This window comes from Hyaena hyaena, unplaced genomic scaffold (assembly GCF_003009895.1).
Source record: "Hyaena hyaena isolate Hyena2069 unplaced genomic scaffold, ASM300989v1 scaffold_134, whole genome shotgun sequence".
In the NCBI taxonomy this organism is placed as follows: Eukaryota; Metazoa; Chordata; class Mammalia; order Carnivora; family Hyaenidae; genus Hyaena; species Hyaena hyaena.
The window spans coordinates 639,757-664,426 of record NW_024080766.1 but is presented as its reverse complement, the minus strand read 5'-3'; the positions used below and the strand labels follow the sequence as shown (position 1 = coordinate 664,426).

The following is a 24,670-nucleotide window of genomic DNA, read 5'->3' as shown; positions in this document are numbered from 1 at the left end:
CCGGCTTCCGGTCGCGGCGTCCGCTTCCGGCGCGGCCCGGCGACCTCCGCGGGGCCAGGCGGGCGGAGAGCCAGGCCCGCGGGGGCGGCGGCCACGCTCCGGCCGCGCTCGCGTGCAGCCCCCAGCCCCGCGCCCCGGCCCCGCGCCGCCATGGGCAAGAAGCACAAGAAGCACAAGACCGAGTGGCGCTCGTCCTACGAGGGTGAGGCGGCGGGCGCGCTTGGTGACGCCGGGCTGGCCGGGGGACGGGGGGGGGGGGTCCCGGGCAGAGATCCCGGTTCGCGGGCGGGGACCCCGAGGGAGGGGCCCCGGCTGGCCTGCGGGCGTCCCGGGCGGGGGCCCTGGGCACGCAGGCGGGGGAGGGAGAGGGGTCCCGGGGGAGATTCCGGACTCGCGGGCAGGGGTCCTGGGCGAGGATTCTGGGATAGTGGGCGGGGTTCCGGGCCAGGGGTCCAGGGCTGTGGAGCGTCTGCGCCCTTCCTGCATCCCGGTTGTCTTACCCGGTCTTGGAGAAATTCGTGCCTGTTTGTCGCCCGCGTCTCTCCTGTGCGTTCCTGTAGCCTCTGGCCCGTGTCTGCTCCTGGACAGGCGGCCGTGCGCACGGCCAGGAGCTTAGGGCCCGGACCGCGCGCTGGGGGCCCACCCCTCTCTGCCGCCTCCCGAGAGAGTGACTGAACTACCTGCCTGAGGTTATGCAGCTTCAGGGGAGGCAGGGAGAACCAGCGGTCCCGGGGTTTGACGCCCCATCTTTCCGCGGCCGAGCTGCCACCGGGGGCCCGGGCGTCCTCCCCGACCCTCCTCCGGGTTAGGCCGCGTGTGCCTCTCCGCTCGGGAAGCACACCGTGAAGCCGCTGCCTCTGTCTACAGATTACACGGACAAGCCCTTGGAGAAGCCCCTGAAGCTGGTCCTCAAGGTCGGAGGAAGTGAAGTGACGGAGCTGTCGGGGTCTGGGCACGACTCCAGTTATTACGATGACAGGTCAGACCACGAGCGAGAGCGCCATAAAGAAAAGAAGAAGAAGAAGAAGAAGAAATCCGAGAAGGAGAAGCACCTTGACGACGAGGAAAGAAGGAAGAGAAAGGTAGAGCAGGGTGGCAGCCGGCGGCCCCCAGTCCCCTGGAGGGAAGACTGCGAGGGCCGCGGGGTCTCAGGAGAGGGCTGTCACGCTTGTAGCAAAACGCACACCGGCAGGTCAGTGGCTCGGTTCTGGCCCGAGCCCGGGCGGTCGTGGTGGGGTCGGCATCTTGAAGGGAGACGCGTGTCTCGAGGGCACTTTGCTCTCTGCCTCGTGTTCTCGCCCAGCTGCAGGAGACCTATTTAAAAGTGCTTGCGTTGCTCTCGCCGCCCTGCCTCTGCCTCACAGGAAGAGAAGAAGCGGAAGCGGGAAAAGGAGCATGGCGACTCGGAGGGGGAGGCCGACGACTTCGATCCCGGCAAGAAGGTGGAGGTGGAGCCGCCGCCCGACAGGCCCGTGCGAGCGTGCCGGACGCAGCCAGGCGAGTGCAGGGAACGTGTTCGGAGGCTCTCCTGCAGCCCGGCCGCCGGCCTCCGGGACGGTGGTTGGCGCCGTGCTTTTCAGCGCCTTGGGATGAGTGCGGGGAGGAGGGGGCAGCGTTTTCTCTTCCAGGGCTCGATGCGAAGTGTGGCTGGACTTGAGGTCTTACTGTCCCCTTTGAGCTTGTAGAGCAAGGTTTAGTCAACTCCTCCCGTGCCCCTCTCCGTTTGTTTGTGTGTTTGTTTGTTTTTAAAACTCACGAGCTCATCATGGATGGAAGGAAACTAGCGCTCAGATGAGTTACTGAGGCTCTGCCAGCAACCACAGGGGCTGTGCCAGAGTCCGGGATGCTCGGGGCCCTCTAATCTGTGTGCGGTCACTTTCTGCAGGGGTTTCAGACGGTCAGGAGGAACTGAATCGGAGGGAGTTTAGCTTCAAGGGCTTTTCTTGACTTTGGGTTTGACTGCTTGTGATGTGGGAGGAAAAAGCGAGGATCGTATTGCAGTCGTCGTGGAGGGGGTGGTGGTCTGGCAACAGCCGTCCCCGTGCAAGTCATCGCCACGGGGAACAGGTAGGACTCCAGGCCGCTGGGCACGGCGGGGAGGGGGAAGGTCAGGCGTGAATCAGCAGTTCCTTAGGTGAACGTGCCCGCAAAGTTGGTACGGTGGCCAGTCCCTGGGAGTTGGTCTGATCTCCTGCTAGGTGGAGGTCATGTGTGCGGTGCTTCCCTTCTGTATACCTGAAGGGCTGACGTTCACGCTTGCCCTGACCACGGTCACTCTCGAGGACCCACTCGTGGTCTGCACTCCTTTTGCTTCAGCCCTGGAACCAGCCGTTTCTCCAACACGTCCTGGTTCCTTAGGGCGTTCAGAAGCTGAGGTCTGGGTGCTGGGCGTGGCCGTCAGCGGACGGCTCTGGGCAAGAGCACGTACGTTCTTATGGTTTGGGGAACAGAACCTGTGGCGGCTTCTGTGTTTCGCACGTTCACCAGAAACCACGTTTCCACACTGTGGGCCCAGAGGTGCAGTGAGTGGCCGTTCTCACAAGGACCCCTGTGCAGTTGCATTTATATTCCTGTTTTACAGAGGAGGGGGAGCAGAGGTGTGCAGAGGCTCCGGGCTCCCAAGGAAAATGATAGTGGGCGAAGCTAGTGCTGTGTGTTCTGGTCTTTCCCCGCGTCTGGAACGTAGCAGGCCCCGTAGTGACGGGGAGGGGGAGGGGGTACTCATACAAGTTGTCATTGTCGTTTTAAGAGTATTGGCACTTCCTCAGGGGTTTCGGGGACTGATGCTGGGGTGGATGCCCCTCCCACCCAGCTGAGCTTTTCGGGGGCCAAGACCCGGTCTGGTTTGCCTTTGTGCCCAGTTCGTGTTGGAGCCTCAACCACTGTGGGACGGGACGTGCTGTAAAGTTGGAGCTCTCCAGGGACGTGATACCAGAATGTTCTGACTCATCTTCATTTTATATTTTTTAAATCGTCAGCTGAGAACGAGAGTACGCCTATTCAGCAATTACTGGAGCATTTTCTCCGCCAGCTCCAGAGGTAAAGCTTGACGTTGGGAACATTCGGGGTATCTCCTTTGTGAGGTGTTCTTCCCTCCCCTCTGACATCCACGGAGCAGACCTCTCGTCCTCCCTGGGTAGCGCCCAGTCTGGTAGGGGGTGGGCCGCCAAGGGGGAGATCTCGCTCCCTGTGCCCAGTCAGTGCGGGGTGGGGGAGTTGGGGGGCGTCAGGGCCGCCGTGATGCAGATGTCATGGCTGGAACCAGGATGGTAGTTTTGGGATTTAAAAAAATTTTTTTTTGATGTTTATTCATTTTTGAGAGACAGAGGCAGCACGAGTGGGGGGAAAGACAGAGAGAGCGGGAGACAGGCTCTGAGCTGTCTGCATAGAGCCTGACGTGGGGCTCGAACTCACGAACCTTGAGATCATGACCGGAGCTGGAAGTCAGATGCTTAACAAACTGAGCAACCCAGGCACCCCTAGTCCTGGAATTTTTAATCATCAAACAAACCTACTACAGTTCTAAAGAGCTTAAATTTTATCTCTAATTTTAAGACACAAACTTAAAATTTGGTGAGTTGTGTCACGTTTTTATGGTGAAAGGCTCTCTAGGATTTGGAAATCTAGATTTAGGGTTTTTCCACTTTAAAAAAAGATGTTTTTATTTTCAGAAAAGATCCTCATGGATTTTTTGCTTTTCCTGTCACGGATGCAATTGCTCCTGGATATTCTATGATAATAAAACATCCCATGGACTTTGGCACAATGAAAGACAAGATCGTGGCCAATGAGTACAAGTCAGTCACAGAATTTAAGGTAAACTGGTTTCAGTTTCTGAAGTAACTGTTGTGAAGCTCTCTGTGTGGTTACGTCCATAAGCACTCTGTCCATATTAGCTTGTTTCTCGTTGCGAGTTTCCATGGGGGTCTGAGCGTGCGGCCGAGGCCTTCCAAAGATTGCATCAGGGACCCTGGTAGAAACGCATGGGGTCAAGCAAGAGTGTGTCTGATTTGGTTTGGCTCTAGAATGGGTATTTTTAGAAATACAGTTTTTCTAATTCTTAGTTTTATTTTACAGTAACTGGGAGTTTAGTTTTTTTTTTTTTTTTGAGTAATAAATGCCTACGACTCCCCAGTGTGTAGTTCTGAACTCTGTTTCTTGGTACAACTGTGAGGTAGGAATTGCTTGTTGGCTTTGAAACCAAGGACAGATCAAGATGAGTGCTTGACAACTTTGGTAATGGTGTCATTTAGAAAAAGGCAGCAGGTTTCTTTCTTTTGTTAGTTCCTGTTAAATCTGAAAGGCTTAGCTGTTTTACTTTCATGTTCTGGTGACTCGACGAACGTGTTTGCTGAGCCGCAGAGGCGCTGCCACACGAATGGCGACTGGGCGGGCAGCCCACAGTCCCACCTTCCTCATGGGACCGCGGTTTGCTCTGCTGCTGAGTGACAGCCCTGGATGTGAGCAGTGTCCTGTTCCCCCCCCCCCCCCCGCCCCGGCCACGTCCTCAAGACTGCATCAAGGCCTGCAGAGGATGGGGGCTTCAGGGCCTCAGCCCCAGCCCTGCGGACCGTGGCGTGGGGCCCGCACCGGGGCTCAGCCAGGGCCCGGCTGGCTTTAGGCGCCCTTACGTGTCCTCGTGGCATGCTCACCCGTGACAGGTGTGTGCCGTGTGTAACTTGGTTAGGGTGACAAGATGAAGTTTCCAGTAGATGACTTTTAATACGTGGTATTCAGCAAGATTCTCCTTTCTCAGGGAAAGCCTTTTGGCTGATACTGTTAGAGAAGTTACCGATAGAGTGAAATTTGAATTCTGTGGCAAGATTCTGGAGAGAGGACGTGAATGTGTTCCGTTCTCAGCTCACCCCTTAGCTTTTACTTAAACGGACCTGGCTGTCACTTTTGGTCCCTAATTACATCCAATTTCTCCCAAAGCGGTGGAGCTGGAGACCGGGAGGAGCTGCCATGTTCTTAGAACACACGTGTGTTGGGGCAGCTCTGCGGCTCAGTGAGTTAAGTGTCTGACTCTTGGTTTCAGCTCAGGTCATGATCTCATGGTTCTTAAGTTCAAATAACACGTCGGGCTCTGTGCTGACAGTGTGGAGCCTCTTGGGATTCTCACTCTCCCTCTGCCGCTTCCCTGCTCACGCACATTCTCTTTCTCTCAAAATAAAGCGAAAAAGAAACATGCATGTGTTATGCCTGAGGTAACTCTGGGTCTGCAGGCTTTTCACTGTAAGGACTGTGAAACTTTCCTGAAAGAGTACTTAAAAACCTTTTGTTAAGCTGAAGAACCTGATTTAGTTCTTTCTCACTCAGTTTTAGCTTCTTGACAGGAATTCGGTTTTTGCTCGTGTCTTAGTGGTTCAAATTCGACAGATTCTATTTTTTTCCCTTCCAGGCAGATTTCAAACTGATGTGTGATAACGCGATGACCTACAACAGACCGGACACTGTGTACTACAAGTTAGCCAAGAAGATCCTTCATGCAGGCTTTAAGATGATGAGCAAAGTAAGAAGCCCAGGGCAGCGAGGAGTCGCAGAAACGAGAGTTAGAACCTCATCCCCAGTGAATGACATGCTTCCATCCATCCTTCACTGGCCGTGTCTGCTTTAGAGTAGATGTCCCAGGCTGCCCTCCCCGCCAGGCACTCTCTCTCTCTGCTCCTGCCCCAGCTGGAATGTCTCCTTTAGGATTGGTGGAAAGTTCTGGATCTATTGCTCTAAGTCTGGGTGTCTGATGGATTGCAGCCAGCCTGTGATTTGTTTCATGTGGCTGCCTCACTGAGTCCAGACAGGACATCTTGGCCGTCCGGAACGGCTTCCCAGATCTGTCCCACGAGCCAGGTTGCATGCGTCACGCATCTAGGACCAGTGCCTTGTGCCTGATCGGCCCGTAAGTGAGGTGCGGGCCCCTGTGCTGTCTGGCCTGTCCCCCCCGCCAGCCCCGAGTGCTCCCAGCCAGTCGGCCGCCCCTGTGGTGCTGGCTGCCACCGCCACCTCCCGCAGTAGTGCTGTGGGGGTCCGCCGTTAGGCCAGGTGAGGCTGCGGCCATCCCCATCCCATCCATCGTCATGGCACCTCAGCTGTGAGGCAGAGGTAAAGGCCTGCTGCTCTGTCCTTTTTGATTCTAGGAGCGGCTGTTAGCTTTGAAGCGCAGCATGTCGTTTATGCAGGACATGGATTTTTCTCAGCAGGCAGCTCTCTTGGGCAACGCAGACACAGCTGTTGAGGAACCTGTTCCCGAAGTGGCACCTGTACAGGTGGAAACTGCCAAGAAATCGAAAAGGCCGAGTAGAGAAGTCATCAGGTAACGGGAGAGGCACTTGCTGTTGTGGGCACACGCCCCTCGGGACTGTGGGCGAGGGTGAGCCTGCGCTGGCGCCGACGTCCACGGAGTCGCTTGCAGATTGGCCACCTGCCCGAAGGAGCCCGGTCCCCAGAGGCCACGTGTGACCTCTGGTCTCAGGTGTTTCGACGCAGCTGGCCGGCAGCCTGGACCAGCCAGGACTTGTCCCGCAGGAGAGTCCCTGTCACGCTAAGGGACCTGGGGGCACAAGGGCCGGACAGCCCCTGCCAGCCTCACACAGGCTGGTCCCAGGTGTGACACGGGAGCCTGTCTGGCCACTGCTGTCCCCACGTGTGTCGTAGTGCTTGTTGGCCCTCCACTCTGAAGAAGTTCCCTCTCACGCACGACGCCTGGCGGCGGCCTGGCTGGGCTCCCCAGTGCGGGGACGTAGCTGTGCCGTCTTGGGCAGGGGGCACACTTGGGAGGGGTGGCTTGATTCTCATCGCACCCCACCCCCCACCTCCTGCAGCCGTGCACCCTGGGCCTGAGGGAGGGCCTCCTTGCAGGCTCTGGGTCCCCAGGCGGGTTTGCTCCCACAGCTCCTTGGACGGGGTCCATCCATTTGTTTCCAGAGCCTTCCATGGGAGAGGCCACCTCCCTTGGGCGCTGCACCCAGCAACCCTTGGCTGTTTGAATTAAGATCTTCACGTGCGGCCGCCTGCCGAAGACTTGATGCCCCTTTTGCCGCACAACCTTGTGCTCCCAGCTCACTCTCGTTGCTAGCGTGTCCACCCTCCACAGAGTTTTACCTCTTTTTCTCATGGTGCTTTGAATGATGTAAGCAGTGAGGTTCCTGTCAGGTGGCTCTTCAGATCGACTCAGACGTGTAGCTGAGGCACGAGAAACTGCAGCGGCCGTTTGGGTCTCCCTTGTTTGTGGAGGCGCCATGTGTTGCTGCCGTTACAGCCGCAAGGACGGGTCTAGGAGTGCTTTGTGCCCCTGCTCCCAGCGCCCGGTGGCCCAGAGGAGCGCTCGGGACTGGCCGTGGGGGAGGCGGGAGCAGCACGTGTCCTGGCCTCCCGGTCACGTGGGTGGTGTTCCTGCTTCGCAGCTGCATGTTCGAGCCGGAAGGAAACGCCTGCAGCCTGACGGACAGCACGGCAGAGGAGCACGTGCTGGCCTTGGTGGAGCACGCGGCTGACGAGGCCCGGGACAGGGTCAACCGGCTCCTCCCAGGGGGCAAGGTAGCGTCAGGAGCGTCTGGGCAGAGCTCGTGTACCGCGGGCTCGCGTTGGGTCCTGTCACCGTCCCCATATCCGGGGTGGGAGAGGGCCTCCACGGGCGCCACGCGGGCAGGACCCTCACAGAAGTGGTGTGTGATGTGGGGACACCGTGGGCGGACTCCCCCTTCGGTGAGGATGGTGCTCTCCGGGGGACGGAGGCCAGGCCCGCCAGGCACCTGTACCACAGCCTCGATTTTCTCCCGGTGTGCTCGCTCTGCACGCCTCTGTGGCGCCTGTGTGCTCCCCCTGACCTGGGCCCGGCCGGTGGGAGCCGCCCCCCCACGCTCGGAGCCCCTCCTTGCCCTGAGAGTGGACCAGCACGTCCCATGGAAACAGTGCGGCTCCTGCGTGAGCTTTGAATCCTGGTAGTTGAGGGTAACCTGGTAGTCACGGTAACCAGGACAGAGGTGACGTTACTTCTGACGCCTTCTTCTTGACCTGGGATATCCAGTCTCATCTGCATGCGTGGTCCCCTTGAGGAAATCTTAGAGCTTCACATCTCCGTCTCAGACGCATGTTTTCAAAGCGTGTGTCAGTGATCCGTGAAGAAATCTGAATGGTGACGTTTTGTATCATCGAGGTGAATCCTTACTTTACCCCGAGCTTTCCTGGTGGAAAGTCTGAAGTTCCCTGTGGAGCTGATGTTGCTCTGCTGGACCCGCTGGCCTGCACGTCGTGCTTCGGCCCTGGAATCTCCTGGGCCCTGGGTGCTGCCCTCAGAGGGGCCGGGAAAGAGCCCGGACAGACTGTAGCTCGTGGAGGGAGGGCTGTGCTTGCCTGCGTGTACTCGTCAGAGGCGCGTGTCCACACCCGAACCCCATTGCTCCCGGCGCTGGACTGGCTCCCTTCTCTCCCTCTTCGTGTTGTAATTCCACAGCAAGAAACCTGACTTCGTTCCCTTTAGTGCATTCACACGGTCAGCACTCACATGGTCAGTGCTTACGAGGTCAGCGCTCACGTGCTTAGCACTCACATGGTCAGTGCACACGTGGTCGGCGTCTCCTCTCCTGTCCTCCCTGCCCTGTACCCAGGCTCAGGCTCCCAGGCCCGAAGCCCCCCTCCGCTCTTCCCTACTCCGATGTGCAGGTGCCCCTCCTGGATCTTCTTGGGGCCCTTTGGAGGAAGAGTACTTTTATTCAGTGTTTTAAAAAAAATTTTTTTTTTAATGTTTTATTTCTGAGAGAGAGAGAGGCAGCGTGAGCAGGGGAGGGAGAGAGGGAGACACAGAATCCAAAACAGGCTCCAGGCTCCGAGCTGTCAGCACAGAGCCCGACGCGGGGCTCGAACCCACAAACCGTGAGATCATGACTTGAGCCGAAGTCGGACGCTTAACCGACTGAGCCACCCAGGCGCCCTTCAGTGGTTTTTTTTTTTTTTTTTTTAAGTGGAAGTAAGTCTCTTGTGTTAGAGATGGAGCCTCTCGTGCCCACTGACAAGGCACTTGGTGATCAGGATCCTGTTCTAGCCCATTTGGCTCAGGTTCTGACATCCTGTAAGATGGTGGTTTCTGGGTAAAGCCTCCTGTTGCCATAGCTCCTTTAGGAGATTCAGGAGCCGGTCTGAATCCTTTCAGTGCACACAGGTCTGATGTCAAGTTCAGGAAGGTATGAGAGGGCCTCTGTGGTCTTTTCCATGGAGAAACCAATTACCCTGTGGCCTTTTGGGATTTGTCCGCATTAGGCCATGCTCAGACGCCTTAGCTCTGCGGGCGTTGCAGTGGACTGCGTCGAGGCCGGCACTCAGGTGTGCTTCTTTGCAGATGGGCTATCTGAAGAAGAATAGCGATGGCAGCCTGCTCTACAGCGTGGTCAACACAGCCGAGCCGGATGCCGACGGTGCGTGGCCCCATGCAGGGCTGGGGTTAGTCTCCGCAGCACCAGGGATTTTCAGGTTTCGTAGCCTGTTTGACATCACTGTTTTCCCTACAGAGCAGGCCTCAGTTGCCCAGAGTAGACAAGAGTCCCATCTGGCGTTCTGCTCCTGTCCGTCCCCCTCCACGCAGCCTCTCTGACACGTGGACTGAGGGCAGTCGTCCAGCGGGGGCAGGGGTGCTGCTCAGATCTTCTCTGCCCGAGGGGTGTAGCGTAGGAGCAGGTGTAGAGCCGTGCTCCCACAGGGCTGCGGTTCTACAAGTTTATGGCTTGACTTCCTGATACCATTGCAAAGATTCCCTCGTACCTCAGGAGGGCTTCTGCAGCACTCGCGGGGCTTGGAAGGTGCCTAAGTGTGCTCTTAGAGGAAATGCCCTGTGTGATCATTGTGTTGAGGAAGATCTTGACAGAGCCATAGATGCATCTATTCACCTGTACGGAAGCATTTCCATGTTCACATGTCTCTTTGAAAAGTATTTCAAGTTGATCATCTCTTAGCTCAAAATTAAGGTTTGAGAATCATAGTGACAATTTTTTTTTTAATGGTTATTTATTTTGAGAGCGAGGGAGGGAAAGAATCCTAAGCAGGCCCTGCACTGTCAGTGCAGAGCCTGATGCGGGGCTCGAACTCACAAACCATGAGGTCGTGACCTGAGCTGAAATCAACGGTCTGAATGCTTAACTGACTGAGCCACCCACGTGCCCAAGAAGTGTAGTGGTTTCTGTAAATTTGATTTCAGCTGGTCTTGGTAGAGAGCCCCCGTGCCCTCCCCACGCGCCACTGCGGGCCACCGCAGGGGCTGGGAGCTCCCCGAGCCACCTGCTCACAGCCTGGTCCCGTTGCAGAGGAGGAGTCCCACCCGGTGGACTTGAGTTCGCTGTCCAGCAAGCTGCTCCCCGGCTTTACCACACTGGGCTTCAAAGACGAGAGAAGGGGCAAAGGTGAGTGTGGGGTGGGCAGGGACGTGGGGTCAGGGGGTCACAGCAGAGGTGTGGACCCAGGGTCCTCCCACGATCTTCCTGGCTCACCTGTTTTTAGCACTGTGTCTGGATTCTGGCTCTGAAACTAGCGGTGAAGTTAAGGTCTTCCCAGCGAGGGAAATGAACATTTCACTGGGCACCCATACTGGTGGGTGGGTCTGAGCCCTGTGCCGACCGTGGGTAGGGGTGTGTGCCAGGGTGTGTGGATGGAGAATGACGGTAGGCAAATGTGGGAGACGGAGGGCTGGGTGGACGCACTGTCGGGGGAGGGACTGACAGTGGAGTGTGTGAGTGTGCAGCAGTTTTGTCCCTGGGGGACAGCTGGCTGTGTCTGGGGATGTTGTGATGGTCACACCCTGGGGCTTGTGGAGTCTGATGGGGAGGCACATCTGAGACGCCCTTCTCTCAAGCCCTGACGTCATTCACATGGGGACACCAGCAGTGATGCCCTGACACCCCCTCGCGGGAGCCAGCCTCCTCCTGTGGGCTCGGTTCCCGGCAAGGTCCGGGGGGAGGGGGGGGCGGGAGCCCGGTCAGCACGAAGCCCTTCTGGCAGCGCGTGCTCTCCCCGCAGCACAAACCCGGTGTCTGCACTCGCGGAGCCCGAAGTGCCGGCTCTGCCTGGAAAGCTGCCGCCGCTGCCTGTGCTCAGGGCAGCGACGTGACCAGCAGGCGGCTGTGGGCCGGGGCGGGGGCACAGCCCGCAGGGCCGAGCGCGTCCCGTCTGGCTGTCACTGCACGTGGGTCTCACGTCTTGTGGCCTCCCCCTCCCGCCCTCAGTCACGTTTCTCTCCAGCGCCACCACTGCGCTTTCCACGCACAACAATTCCGTGTTTGGCGACTTGAAGTCGGATGAGTCGGAGCTGCTGTATTCCGCCTACGGGGATGAGACGGGTGTGCAGTGTGCGCTGAGGTGAGCGGGGTCGGCACGGGCCGGACGGTTCTCACTTGCTGTGCGGGAGGAGCCGTTTTCCTGGCGGGCGGATTGCAGGAGAGGCCGATGGCAGCGGGCTTTTCCCGTAAACCACTGGTCTGCTGCGGGTTGGTCTTGAAGTTCAGGTGACTCAACTGCACTTTACAAACGTGACAGCTCAGGCTGTAGTTTAAAAAAGAACGTGTCTGTGTGTAAACAACTGTGTACGTTTAGAGTCTGTTTCCTGGTTTTACGGGAACGTGGCTTGGTGGCTGTATTAGTCCACCGGGACCACTGAGCCAGAGCTCCCCAGCCCGAGTGGCTGAAGTAATAGGTGTTGGTCGCCCGGCGGTGCTGGAGGCTGGGAGGCTGGGACCCTGGTGTGGGCAGGGCTGCTTCCTCCTGGCGCCTCTGCGTGGCGTGTGGACGGCCGTGGTCGCCCTGTGTCCTCACCGCACGCCCCTCTCGGGGTCTGTGTCCCAGCCTCTGCGTCCTTTAGAAACACGTAACGTACCGGATTGGGGCCCACCCTAAAGACTTCCTTCGAGCTTTGTCGCCTTTTGAAGGCCTCGTTTCCAAATATATTCACGTTATGAGGTACTGGGGTTAGAGCTTCAAGAGAAGGATTTTGGGACACAGTTGCGTCCCCAGCAGTGACTGAGACCTGGTCCTAAAATCGCGAACACAGTGCTGTGTTTCTGTAGAAATGTCGTGTTCCGTGTGCCAAGTGGAAGTGGGTCATGCCTGTGGAATTTTAGTCATTCTCCAGGAGGAAAGGAAAGTTTGGCTGATCTCTGAGATGTGGATTCTTTCCGTATTAGACTTTTATTTATTCCTGAACAGGATATAGGATGTGTTTTAAAAATAAACAATGAGAAATCCTTTAGCCCTTAATACTGTGAGTACCGAACCCAACTTTTTGTGAGCCCAAAGAAGCAGAAGTGGAAGACAAAGGTGGAAATCTTCACAAGCGGTGACCCCCCTCCTTACCCCACTGCCCTGTCACGGCCCTTAAGGGACGGTAGTCACCTTTGGTTCGGAGGGCACAGCGTTCCCAGACTGTAGTCGCCTTCCCCGGCGCCCACCCCTGAACCACACCTGGGCTCCGGGTGCCGGACAGCGAGAAGCCCGACCGCGTGAGCGCCGCTCCTCCCCGGCGTCCCCACGTCGCCTCCCCAGACGCTCAGTTCCGGACTGCACCGTGAGTGGTGTCCGGTGTCCCTGCTCCTGTCACACGCTCGGGGTGGGGGGGGCGGGCGTCTCCTAAAACGCTCCTGGGGAGACTTGCGTGTCGTCGTGGTCTCGCTTCCAGAACAGCAGTCCTCGCTCTGTGGGGGGTGTGGCATCTGGGACGCCCTCTGAGCCTTTGTCCGGGCTTGGAGGCCAGGACTCGGGCCTTTGCTCCCTGCCCCCTTTTACGGTGTTTTCTGCTGATTTATTTTTTATTTTTAGTGCTCACTGGGTGGAAAGTCAAACGATACTGTAGGGTGAACGTGGAGAGTCCCACCCCCCCCCCGCCCCCCCGCCATGGAGTGTCTCTCCTCCATGTACTTTTGTTTTTAAATAAAAAACAGAACAGACACCAGGTCCCCCCAAGCCTGTCTTGCAGAGTGCGCGTGCCCCGCTGGCCCCAGCAGCCAGCGGGGCAGCTCGCTCGCGGCTGGTTGAGTCGCTGGAGGCGTGCTTGCTCGTGGTTTTCTTTGTAACATCTTCTCTGGCGTGTCTTGTGCCGAGAGCGTGGACTGCGGTACGTGTGACGTACGAGACCTGCACTAACCAGTTCACGTTCATGTTCTCAGAAACGCCTCTGGTCGGTGGTAGACGATCCGTAGTTTGGTCTGAGGGAGTCAGACGTCAGGTGCAGGTTTTCAGCCGTGGGGGTCGGGGCTCCTAATCCCCGCGTTGTTCAAGGGTTCACCGCGCACGCACGGACTCTTGTTCGCCTTGCTGCTTTTTAAAATAATCTTGAGATCTGAGTTTTTAATTAAAAAAATTTTTTATGTTTTATTTCTGAGAGAGAGAGAGAGAGAGCGAGTGAGCACATGAGCAGGGGAGGGGCAGAGAGAGAGGGAGACACAGAATCTGAAGCAGCTCCAGGCTCTGAGCTGTCAGCACAGAGCCCGACGCGGAGCTCAAACCCACAAACCGTGAGATCATGACCTGAGTCAAAGTCGGACGCCCAACCAACTTGAGCCACCCAGGCGCCCCTGAGTTTTATTTTTTATCTATTTTTTAAAAATCTTTTTAGTTTATTTTGAGGGAGTATATACACATGCACGTGAGGGGTGGGGGGAGAGAAGAGAGAATCCCAAGCAGGCTCTGCACTCAGCTCAGAGCCCGATGTGTGTTTAGAACTCACAAACTGTGAGATCACAACCTGAGCCGAAGTTAAGAGTCAGGTGCTTGACCAAGCTACCCAGGCTCCCCTTGAGATGTTTTGAACCTTTCTGGGTCAAGGGCTGCTTTGAATATCTGACGAAGACTGTTGCTCCCGCCCCCCCCCCCCCAAATTACACATGGGAGCTTTGCAGCTCTCCGGGAGCCCCTCTCATGGAGGCGCCTGTGAGAAACTGTGCTGATAGGGCAGGCCCCGCTCCTCAGGACCCCGGCGCCGGGAAAGCTTCTGCACGACGGGAGCGTGCTGGGCCGTCCCGTCACGTTCTCTCCCGGCCCTTCCAGCCTGCAGGAGTTTGTGAAGGATGCTGGGATCTACAGCAAGAAGATGGTGGACGACCTCCTGGACCAGATCACCGGCGGGGACCACTCGCGGATGCTCTTCCAGCTGAAGCAGGTGGGTGGGCCGCACCTGTGGAAGGAGCCCGTCCAGATAAATTCTGTTCCTAGGGAAGTAATAGCTCTTCTTTCCTCGTTAGTTTTTCAAGTTTTTACCTTAAGCAGTTAATTTTCTTCTAGAGGAACTTAAAAATTAAAAAAGTCCTATTTGCCACGTACTCCCCGTTCCTGGCACTCTGTAACTTTTTCTGTACCCAAATTGCTTTCATCTGTTGTGCTTTCCCTTTGTCCTGAATAATCTTCTTTAATGTTTCTTAGAGTATAGACTCGCTGGCAGTGAACTTGCTCGGCTTTTTTTTTTTTTTTTTGTCTGAAAAAAGTTTTCGTTTTATCTTTGTTTTTGGAATTCCTCTTCCCTGGATCTGGAATCATGGAATCATAGGTTGCTATTTTCCTGTTTTAAAAGACATCTGACCACACCATTTCTGAAGCGCCTGCCATCGTTGGTATCTGTGTCTTCGTCTGTCGCACATCTTGGCAAAGTGCACACGGCAGCCAACGAGCTGTGAGGGTTCTTTTCCTTCTTTCAAGGCTGTACGAAGAGACCAGAAGACGAATGTGCTGCAGACTTCTGTGCCCAGAAGGCCTCAGATACTCGCTCCTTTGTAGAAAGTGGACTGTTTGCTGCTCTACATGCTTCTAAATTTTCATCTTTGTAACTGATTTTCAGCAGTTCATTTCTGATGTGTTTCAGTGTTCTTTGTGTGTAGCTTAACATTTGTGGGGCTTCTTGGGCCTGTAATTTGGAAGATTTTCATCCACTGTCTCTTCCAGTGTCGTGTCTGCCCCCACCCCACTCTCGTGGCTTCTCAGGACCCCGACACGTGGCCGACATCCTGGCCTGTTTCTTGTGCTGTAGTGCTCTGCTCTTTTCTTGGTCTTTTGTTCCCTCCCTCAAGTGTGAATGCTGTCTGTTGCCGTGGCTTCAAGTTGAGTGATCTGTTTTTGTGCCATGGCCGCATCTGCTGCTTAGCCCAGCCAGTGGAGGTTTCATTTGAGATGCTGTGTTGTGTGTCTGGACTCCGTGTCATTCCTTCTTAGGTTTTCCCTCTCACAGCATGACCCTGCTTTCCGTAAAACCCATGCAGTTGTTTCCCATACCTCTCGGAGCTGCTTTGAAAGTCCTTATCCACCAATTCTGTCATCTCTGTCATTCCTGGATTTGCCTTTTGGTAGATTTTCCTCCTCTTATTGGCCATGGTTTGCTGCTTTATTGTTTGATTGGGTCCCGGGTGTTATGCTGCTGTCTGTTGAGTCCCTGCTGTCTGGACTGTGTTATTATGGCCGCCAGCAGCTATAAGTGTCTGGATGAAATACGACTGTGGTTAGTCTAAGCTAGATATGATGAAAATGTGAGCCACAGAACAGAATTTTAGAGACTGATACAAAAAAAGAAATGTAAAACTATTTTATTGTTTTATTTGGAGCATGTATTACATAAAAAAGTGATTTCAATACATTAGGTTAAGTGAAATACGTTACTATCGACTACGTGTTGAGATTAACCTTAAGTAGGCTACTAGAAGGTTAGGTAGGTTTATGCTCACGTTACGCCACTGTTGGGCGAGGCTGGCATGGATTTTACTGTCTTGAACATTGATGTTCATTTGGGCAGAGTTCTTAGGAGTCCCCTGATTTCCTGGGGTGTGTTTATATTTTGTTAGGTTGGGTCTCAGCGACCTTTCTGTTGGGTGAGTTTGACCCTGATCATAACGAATGGGCCTTTCGGTCTCTTCTGGTGGCCCAGGTTCCAGTGAGGTCTTGGCTGGGTGGAGTATGGATGTGCCTCCTCACGTGTGGGTAGCCCCGTGGTGTTAGGTCGTGTGTGCACAGGCTAGTGTCGTCCGGGCCCGTCCCTCCTGGGCTTTGGAGCCCTTGCTAGGAGCTGTGTCCTCCTCTCCACACTTGCCGCTCTTCGCTTCCGTGTGGCCACTGAGCCCCGGCTGCCGCTCTCCGTACTGCGGGCTGTACGTTTCCTCCTGGTGCCGCCCCTGCGCACGGCTGGAGGCTGCGTCTCTGTAGAGCGGGAAGCCTGAGGGATCTGGCCACCCTTTCCTTCCAGTGTTCTGGCGGAATCGCTTCCCTGAAAGTGAACTTGCATTATAGGAGTCACGTAATTCCTGACGTGCCACGGCATTAGGTGATGTTTGATGCTTAAATGCGTACGTTAGTGGAGGCTCCCATGTGGAAGTGGATATTAAAAGAATTGGATGTTTCTACTAAAGTTTTTAAAAGTCTTAGCACCAGTGCATCTCTAAAGCATTGTCACAAACAGAAGCTCTCAGATGCAAAAGTGTGTAAGCCAAGTGATTGTTTTGAAGGGGGTGCTCCTGCCAGATGGCCGGGTGGCGGCCCACGGTAGCATTTAGGCTTGTGATTGCCACACGTGGTCACACGTGGCCGGGTGTCCCATACAGAATGTGCTCACACAGTAGTGGTCTCACGTGACTGGGTCCTGCACGGGCTGCGGTCACGAAGTAGCAGCCGAGTGTAAGCCTCTTGTGGACACAAGCCCGAGGAGAAGGGTACGTGGCCCAACAGCGCAGCTCATCAGAGGACAGGGGCCCCTCTTCGCCTAGCGGGTTAAACCACTGTGCCTGGTGTTCTCCCGAGCTGCCCTGAGATGCAGGTACAATGCAGACATTTACGTACGTTTACCTTATGTTTGAAGCCATGCAGGGCTGCAGGAACTGGGTAGTGCCCTCTCCTTCATCTCCGTCCCGGCCAGGGTGCCGTCAGGGCAGCTGGCCCCCCATCGTCTTGGCCAGGGCTGCGTGAATCAGGCCCTCTGCGGGCCGAGTTGGGCGTCTCTGATGCAGCACCAGCCCTTGTTCACAGTGTGGTGTGAACACTGTGTGGACACCCCCAGCAACACTGAATAAGCTGCTTATAATTTACACGTGTGTATGTGATACAAGTGAAACATTTTATATAAAATTATTATGGAAAGTGGCTTTTCCCATTTGATTTGCAGAGGAGAAATGTTCCTGTGAAGCCTCCAGACGAAGCGAAGGTGAGTTGCACAGACACGTAAGTAAAGACTTGATCATCAGCGTTCCCTCGGGAACCGTCATGTTCAGCCTGTGAAACGGGGTGGTTGAGAAGACGGTCATGTGTTGTTTTATCAAGAAACTGGTTAAGTGCTAGTGTCCCCGTCCCTGAGTTTTAGTGACGGGGGGGTGAGGGACAGGAAGCCACAGAGCAGCAGTCGTGCTGGGGGCTCTGTCTTCATGGGGGCTGGGAGGGGTGGGCCTGCTCAGGCCCGTAGAGCCTGGGGTGAGCTTTGTTTGTGGTGCGGTGGGCTTTCCCGGCCCTCCCGGGAGGCACCGCGTGCGTCAGCAGGTGTGTGTGCACTGCACACTGCGGGAAGAGGCGAGTTTGGCAGGCCTGTGTCCTCGAGGCTCCCCAACACCCAAAGTAGACTGGCTGCGGTTGAGGAAACTTCATCGTAGTCTGGCCTCAGTGTCCCCATGTTTCCTGTCCCTTGGAGTGACGTGGAGGTTGCGTGTAGATGACAGGCTTTGAACGGAGCCCCTGTGTTGGAGCAGAGGCACCGGGCCGCTGTGTAGGCTGTGAGGCCTAGGCTGCAGGCGTCACCTGGCCCCAGTGGACGGGGGCCCCGCTCAGGCCAGGCGTGACAGCTACAATTCAGGTGGGGCTCGTTGAGAGACTCAGTGCAGAGAGGGTGACATGGGTGTGCCCTCCAGGGGGTGTGTTCCTGGTACGGGCAGGTTCGGGAGGCGGGCAGGGCTCTGCTCAGGGTCGCTAGGTCACCAGTGTGCTGTGGCACGGGCACGGGCCCCTCCTGGTGTCTGCGAGGAGCTGGGAAGCCGGCGCTCACTCCCCCCGCGCTCACTCCCCCTGCGCTGCCTCCAGCGCCTCTAGGCAGAAACGGCGCCCAGGCAGCCCAGTGTGCTTTCAGAAAGGGCTCCCTGTCACCGGTGTTGTCCCTTGCACCGGGAGCGCCAGGCCCCAGCTCCCCACCCCTGTCCTCCAGCCTGTGGTGGCAGCCAGCTGGTCCGTGCCTGCTCACTGGCAGGCGCTGTGCGGCCCGGCATGGGCGCGGGAGGAAGCGTCTGCCCTGCCCCCTCCCATTGGCACTCACTCCCCACATGGCACACGTGGGGACGTGCTTTTGTCACTACCGGGGGCTTCCAGACATTTCTGCAGATACACATTCGTGTTTCTTTTTAGACTTAAATTTCGAACACGCTCAAAGGTCCAGACTCAGTGACAGTGTTGTCTTCGGCCCTGTCCTGGAGGGGTGACCTGCGCACCTAACAAGTATGCACGACCGGCTGGAGGGCATGCGGGCACTGGACTGGGATCCTGTAGGGGAGCCACAGGGCACTCTAGCCTTGGGGTGCTCTCTGGGCCGTGAACAGGGCCTTGGCACTGGGTGGCCTCCAGGGAAATCTGGGTCTGCTCTTTGGCTGGCACAAGAGGTGTGAGTGAACCAGCCATCTTCCAATTGTGGTTTATTTTTATTAATTTTTAAAAAAATTTTTTTTTTTTTTTTTCTGAGAGAGGGAGATATAGTGTGAGCAGGGGAAGGTCAGAGAGAGAGAGGGAGACACAGAATCTGAAGCAGGCTCCAGGCTCTGAGCTGTCAGCACTGAGCCCGACATAGGGCTCGATCCCACAAACCGTGTGAACATGACCTGAGCTGTAGTCGGACACTTAACCAACTGAGCCCCCCAGGCGCCCCATCTTCCAGTTGTTTTTTTTTTTTTTTTTAAATTTTTTTAAATGTTTTATTTATTTCTAGGAGAGAGAGAGAGAGACAGCATGAGCAGGGGAGGGTCAGAGAGAGAGGGAGACACAGAATCTGAAGCAGGCTCCAGGCTCTGAGCTGGCAGTCAGCACAGAGCCTGACGTGGGGCTCGAACCCACGAACCGCGAGATCATGACCTAAGCGAAAGTTGGACGCTTAACCGACTAAGCCACCCAGGTGCCCCATTCCAGTTGTTTTTATAAGCTCCAAGGTGCAGGTACATCTGTAACAACTTTGAAAGCCTTGGCTGTGCGATGAAGGCCCCAGCCGCGTAGGGAGCAAGGGTCCTGCGCTGGGCCCTGGGCAGCATAATGAGCAGCTCTGAGCCTCTGTCTCTGGGGACACAGCAGGGCGGTGATGGCGGGTGGTTGTGGGACAGTTGGGGGCACTGTCCCCTGTGATCCAGCTACTGCTGTGCCGTAAACACGAGCTCCGCCGCAGCCTGGTGTGTTGATGGCCTGAAGTCATCACTGTAACACTTCCTCTTGAGAGATATTTATTAGAGCGCATAACAAAGTGGCTTTCCTGAACGTCAAGTGAAAGAAGCAAATTCACAGATCACCCAGACAAGACGGCCCAAAGGCGGGGGGTTCACACCCAGACGACACAGCCTGCCACGAGAGGGCTCACACCCAGAGTGGAGGGCCCAAAGGGGGAGGGCGCACACCAGAGGCGACGACGTGTCAGGAGAGGGTGCACAGGCCAGTGCCCCTTGCCTGGTGACGGGATCTTCACCTTCCTCCTTCACCAGGCCCCTGCGTGTGGCCGGGTGGAGGTGGATGCCTGCCTCTGGGCTGGTGGGGACCCTGTGTGAGCCCTCAAGCCAAGGGTGGCTGAGGGAGTTCGTGGGTGTGCAAGATGCACCTGAGCAAGCCAGGTCCCCAGACTGTGAGCATCTGCTGTGCTGTGGACCTTTTATTGAACGATTTGGTGAAGAAACGGTCTCCCCGGGCCGTGTGTCAGGGAGAGCACAGTCATCAGACGGTAACTTGTCCCGCGGTGACTTCGGGTCCAACCCCAAAGGCAAGAGTGGGGTTTGGCAGAATTTGAGGGTCTTGGGGTATTAGGTAGCATATTTCCCCTTAAAGTACTTATTAGACAGATGGCCCTACGTTAGCTGTTACCTCCTACTGGTTGTGAGTGACAGGCTGGCGTGAAAGGTTTGTATGGTGGGAGGGAGCATCTCTGGGGACATAGGGCTGTTTCCGTAATGCTGCAGAGCCGGGAGTTGACACAGGAGAAGGCCAGGAGGGGGTGGGGTGGCCACAGAAGGGGAGAGAACATGCTGGCTTGGAATCTGATGTGCTTTTACGTGTTGCCCCTGAGAAGTAGCAGTGAGCCCCTCAGATCCCCTGTGTCCCCTGCTGCGAGGACCTTTATTTCCCCGAGAGCCTGAAGCCTCTGGCTGTGGGTTTTGGTCTCGGCAGTGGCACCTGCTTCTGAGCTCGCCCCCAGTGGTCGTAGCTGCAGTGTGGACCAGACGCAGTGTGGACTTGCCTGCTCCCTGGTGTGGACGTGGCAGGGCCGGCCTGTCCTCCCGGCAGGGGTGGTGGCTGACGCCCGGGGGAGTTCAGTAGCTCGTGTTACCTGCCTGCTCAGTGGCATCTTTCCTTTTCTGCTCGGTACCTACCCGTCTCCCGCAGGCTGGGGACTCGCTTGGTGACGGCAGCTCCGTCCTGGACTTCATGTCGACGAAGTCCTACTCCGACACCTCCCTGGACATCTCTGTGCTCAGCTCTCTAGGTAGGTCGTGCTGGGTGCGCTCACTTCGTCGTCAGGGTCCACTGACGGAGCCGACCCGTGCTCTCCCCCGCTGGGGCAAGAGGGTGGTGTGCCAAGGCCTGTCCCCTGCCAGGGGTATGGCCGCTGTCCTGGGATCCCTGCCAGAGGCCCCAGCGGGGCTTGCCCAGGTCTGCTGTCTGACATCAGGGTCCCTTGAGCCCGTTGGTCTTTCAAGGATGAGCTGCCCTCCTCCCGGCCTGCTGTCAGTGCGTCTGTGCACACACGTACCCCCCAGGCTGTGCCCTCACCGGCAGCTGACCTGACCCCGCCACGCGAAATGCCCTCTGTGGGCCACATGGCACCCAGGGTTTTGGGGTCTCCCTGGCCGTCCGACTCCCTGTCGACGAGGGGCTCTCGGGACACATCTCCCCTCCTTTCCTTTGGGCGGACCTGATTGTTACCATGGGGCTTCTCGCGGACAGCGGCCTCCCCGCGGTGTGTGTGGCGGTGCCTGTGGTGCTTCCGGCTGGGGGCTGGGGGCCAGACATCCTGCAGCACAGGCAGCGGCCCTTCAGGAGGGACCAAGCCCCGAGGTCGCTGCGGCCGGGGTGAGGAGCCCGCTGCGTCACACGTGGTTTGCGTCAGGCACTTGGAGAGCGTGAGTCCGGGTCCTGCTTTGTCATCAGCCCCGGTCTTTGGCTGGGGTCAGACTGTACTTAGCGCGGCCACCGGCGCCCGACTCAGGTCCGCTCTCTTGCTCCTTGTGGGTTATTTCCCCGGTTGTCGGGGGTCTCCACGCCCACCGCTGGGCTAGGTGGTTCCCTAGGAGCTTGGGACTCCGGGCTCTGGTCTGACATAGCAGAGGGGCAGGCCAGGACCCACAGGGACAGGTGCGTGAGGGGAGTTTGCGGAGGCCCGGCGGTGCGTCCCGACCCCTCCGCATGGGGACCCGCAAACGCACCTGACCCCCAGCATCGGGCTGGGGCGACGCTGCCACCCTCTCCTTGGCTCCTCTCTGCTGGCCGTCCCAGGCTCCGGGGAGCAGCGCGGGTGTTCAGTAGAAACCACGTCAGTCGGACAGACGGTCGAGGCCCAGGGAGCCCCTCGTTACTGGGGTGGTGGGAACCCTCCAAGGGTCCAGGTTCACCAGCCAAGGGCCAGCCTTCTGGGCTCGGGGCCTGAGGCTGCTGTGTTAGCTCTGCCAACTCTTCTTTTCCTCTGCATTTAAGGTGTTTTTCCTCACAGCTGGTTTTTGGTAGTTTGAGTGTAATGTGCCTTAATTTAACTCTGTTTAGATTTACCCTTCCCTGAGTGTCATCTCTGCGTCGTGGCTGGCCTGCCGTGTCCTTCCCGGGGGCGGGGGGCATGGGGGTGCGGGCATCGCTGCAGATGCTGTTCGTTGCCTGTGTGGGAGGCCCAGTTCGGCGTCCCGAGTGCCGCCTTCTCCCCTCGTCACGCTTTTCCTCTGCTGTGTGAGGAGCGAGTGCCTGGGCACCGACGTAAGGCCGCTGTAGTTCACGACTTTCGGCCTGTGCTCGGCGGGGGGCGGGGGTCTCCCTGCCCGCCCCCCCCGCCTGGTGGTGGCGGTTTCTCACGGCCAGACCGCAGTTACGCCGTCGGGCGCTGGTTGGCTCACGTGCCTCGGAGCCCTGCTTGGCCGCGTTCTGACGGGCCGTTAGCGATGTGCAGGCATCGACCCCTGTCCGTGTGGCTGCGAGGTGTTCTCAGGGTGGCCCTGAGCCACACTTAATGTAGGGAGGACACCGCCCCACAGGTGGGCCGCCCCCTTCCTGACACTTGGGCCACTGGTTGTTGCAGACACATGAGCTCTTGAGCTCCCTGGCGGGGTCGTGTGCTCCCTCACACGTGGGGCCCCTCCTGGCCCAGACCCGGGAGCTCTCTGGGCAGCCCGCCGCCCGGAGCCCCCTTCCCCGACTCTGGCCTGTTCCGCTTCCTGGCGTCTGCGGCCTCTGTTGCCCCCACTGTCCTGCTTCCTGCTCGTTGTCACCAGAGGGCGACTCCTCTGTGTGCGAAATGGCTCAGACCTGACGCGTCCACCCGTCCCCCAGCTTCCCACATGGTGGGTGTCATCCTGAGCGCTCGGGTGCGAGGGACGGACCTGGGGTGCGGGCTGCGGGTACCGCATACGGCTCTGGCCCACGCGGCTGGGTGTCTGACGTCCGACAGCCCCGTGTTTGCACAGGGAAAGTGAAGAAGGAGCTTGACGCCGACGACAGCCACCTGAGCCTGGACGAGACGGCGAAGCTCCTGCGAGACCTGCAGGAGGCCCAGGCGGAGCGCGGGGGCTCCCGGCCGCCCTCCAACCTCAGCTCCCTGTCCAACCCCTCCCCCTCCGACAGGGACCCGCACCACCCGGGTAAGGCCCGGCACCCATATTCCTGCACCCCCGCCGGGAGGCGCCCCTGCCCCCGTGGCTGAGGCGCCGCTCTCTCGTCGGGCGGCTACACTGGGCTGAAGCCCTTGAGTGGACGTTACCCGGCATTAGGGACTGTGGGTCATGGCCATGAGACAGGGCCGTCCCTGAGTCAGGAGGAGCCCAGCTGGCCACGCCCCACGGCCCTTGGACGGGGCAGAATGAGCCTCAGATGCTGACGGCCACATTTAGTTCAACTTGGGCAACGTTTGTTTCTTCCTGCTATTCCGTTGTTAGTCCCTAAGCAGAGTATCAAGAAGTGCGTCATTTCCTCAGGGCCCTGATTCAGGGGGAGCAGATGCCCTTCCGTGGCCTGGAGCCTTCTGTGTTTACGGAGGTAGATAGAGGGGGCCAGGCGCGTAGACGGCACCGGGATTTCAGCCCCCCCAGGAAGGGAACCAAATGCTTCCTGGCTCCGTGAATTTACTCCCTCACCTCCCCACGCTGCTGTTGTAGTTCCCAGACCCAAGTACGGCCTCGCAGAAGACATTTCGATGCTGTGGGCACGGGCGGCACTCATCCGCCTCAGAGGTTCTGTGGCCGAGTTGTGGGTTTTGCTACCCGTGTCCCTGGGACACGTTTTCAGCCGGGTCTGAACCCTGACGTGTGTGTAGGTCCGCTGTGTGAACCCCTGTCTTTCCCACAATTGCAGGAAGTCCTTCTCGCCTCAGCGTTGGGGAGCAGCCAGAGGTGACCCACGACCCGTACGAATTTCTTCAGTCCCCAGAACCCGCAGCCTCTGCGAAGAGCTAGCCTCGGAGACAGACTTCCGTTAGTTTTTTATTTTTTTATTTCCATGTACAGAGTGTTTGTCGTGAGACAGAGACTTTCATCTTGTCCCCTCTGGCGTGCGGGAAGCAGCCCCGGGAGGTGGGGAGGCGTCTCTGGCCTCACGTCAGCCACGTGCGGCTGTGGGCAGCCTCGTGAATCCTGGACAGTGGACAGTCCACTCCAGGTGTGTGACCAGGTGGGGCCGAGCTGCTGTGCGTGGTCTCTGCGGGTGGAGGGGTCTGTAAAGCTCCCCGCTGCGGCAGGCCCGGGGACCGTCCTCTCCCAGCGCCCTCCCCTAGCGCCCCTTGGGACGCAAGAGATGCCTGTGCTGGGGGTCCCGCGTGTCCTTTGCCCTGCCTGCCCATGTCCCCGCATTTCCGAAGCAGGTCACAGGCCGCACCCTTCTGGCCTGGGACAGGCTCTGTGCCAGGCGGGGCCTGCCTTCTGCTGGGAGATGACACTGCCCCTGGCCACGGTGATGTGCCGTGTCCGTATACTTTTTTAATCTGAATGTGTTTACTGGATACCTGTTTACATTTTCAAAACACAGAGATCTCAATAAAATACACAAAACGATTGCGTATTATTGTTTACAGTATCATAGGTGTCCGTTCTTTTTTCTTTATATTTTTCATCCTTTATTTTTGAGGGACAGATAGAGCGCGAGCAGGAGAGGGGCAGAGAGAGGGAGACAGAACCTGAAGCAGGCTCCAGGCTCTGAGCTGTCAGCACACAGCCCAGTGCGGGGCTTGAACTCATGAACTGCAAGCTGATCACCTGAGCCAAAGTTGGACGCCTAACCTACTGAGCCCCCAGGAGCCCCCGTAGGTGTCCACTTC

At 57.4% G+C, this 24,670-nt stretch overlaps 1 protein-coding gene across 4 annotated transcripts; it reads left to right on the top strand.

Annotated features, from left to right (window-relative positions):
• Positions 1–24: 24 nt before the first annotated feature.
• Positions 25–24,429, top strand: BRD9 (bromodomain containing 9). 4 transcript variants are annotated; one of them, XM_039237997.1, is made up of 16 exons: positions 25–202; positions 868–1,082; positions 1,365–1,497; positions 2,979–3,039; positions 3,672–3,816; positions 5,402–5,512; positions 6,198–6,310; positions 7,401–7,533; positions 9,332–9,407; positions 10,290–10,385; positions 11,205–11,337; positions 14,017–14,128; positions 17,105–17,143; positions 20,548–20,647; positions 22,830–23,003; positions 23,713–24,429. In XM_039237997.1, the coding sequence occupies exons 1-16, from the start codon at positions 151–153 to the stop codon at positions 23,811–23,813; spliced, it is 1,794 nt and encodes a 597-aa protein (XP_039093928.1). In that variant the 5' UTR covers positions 25–150; the 3' UTR covers positions 23,814–24,429. The 4 variants fall into 4 exon arrangements, with proteins under 4 accessions (XP_039093928.1, XP_039093927.1, XP_039093926.1 ...); XM_039237996.1 differs by having other exon boundaries at positions 6,195–6,310; XM_039237995.1 differs by having other exon boundaries at positions 6,135–6,310.
• Positions 24,430–24,670: the final 241 nt, after the last annotated feature.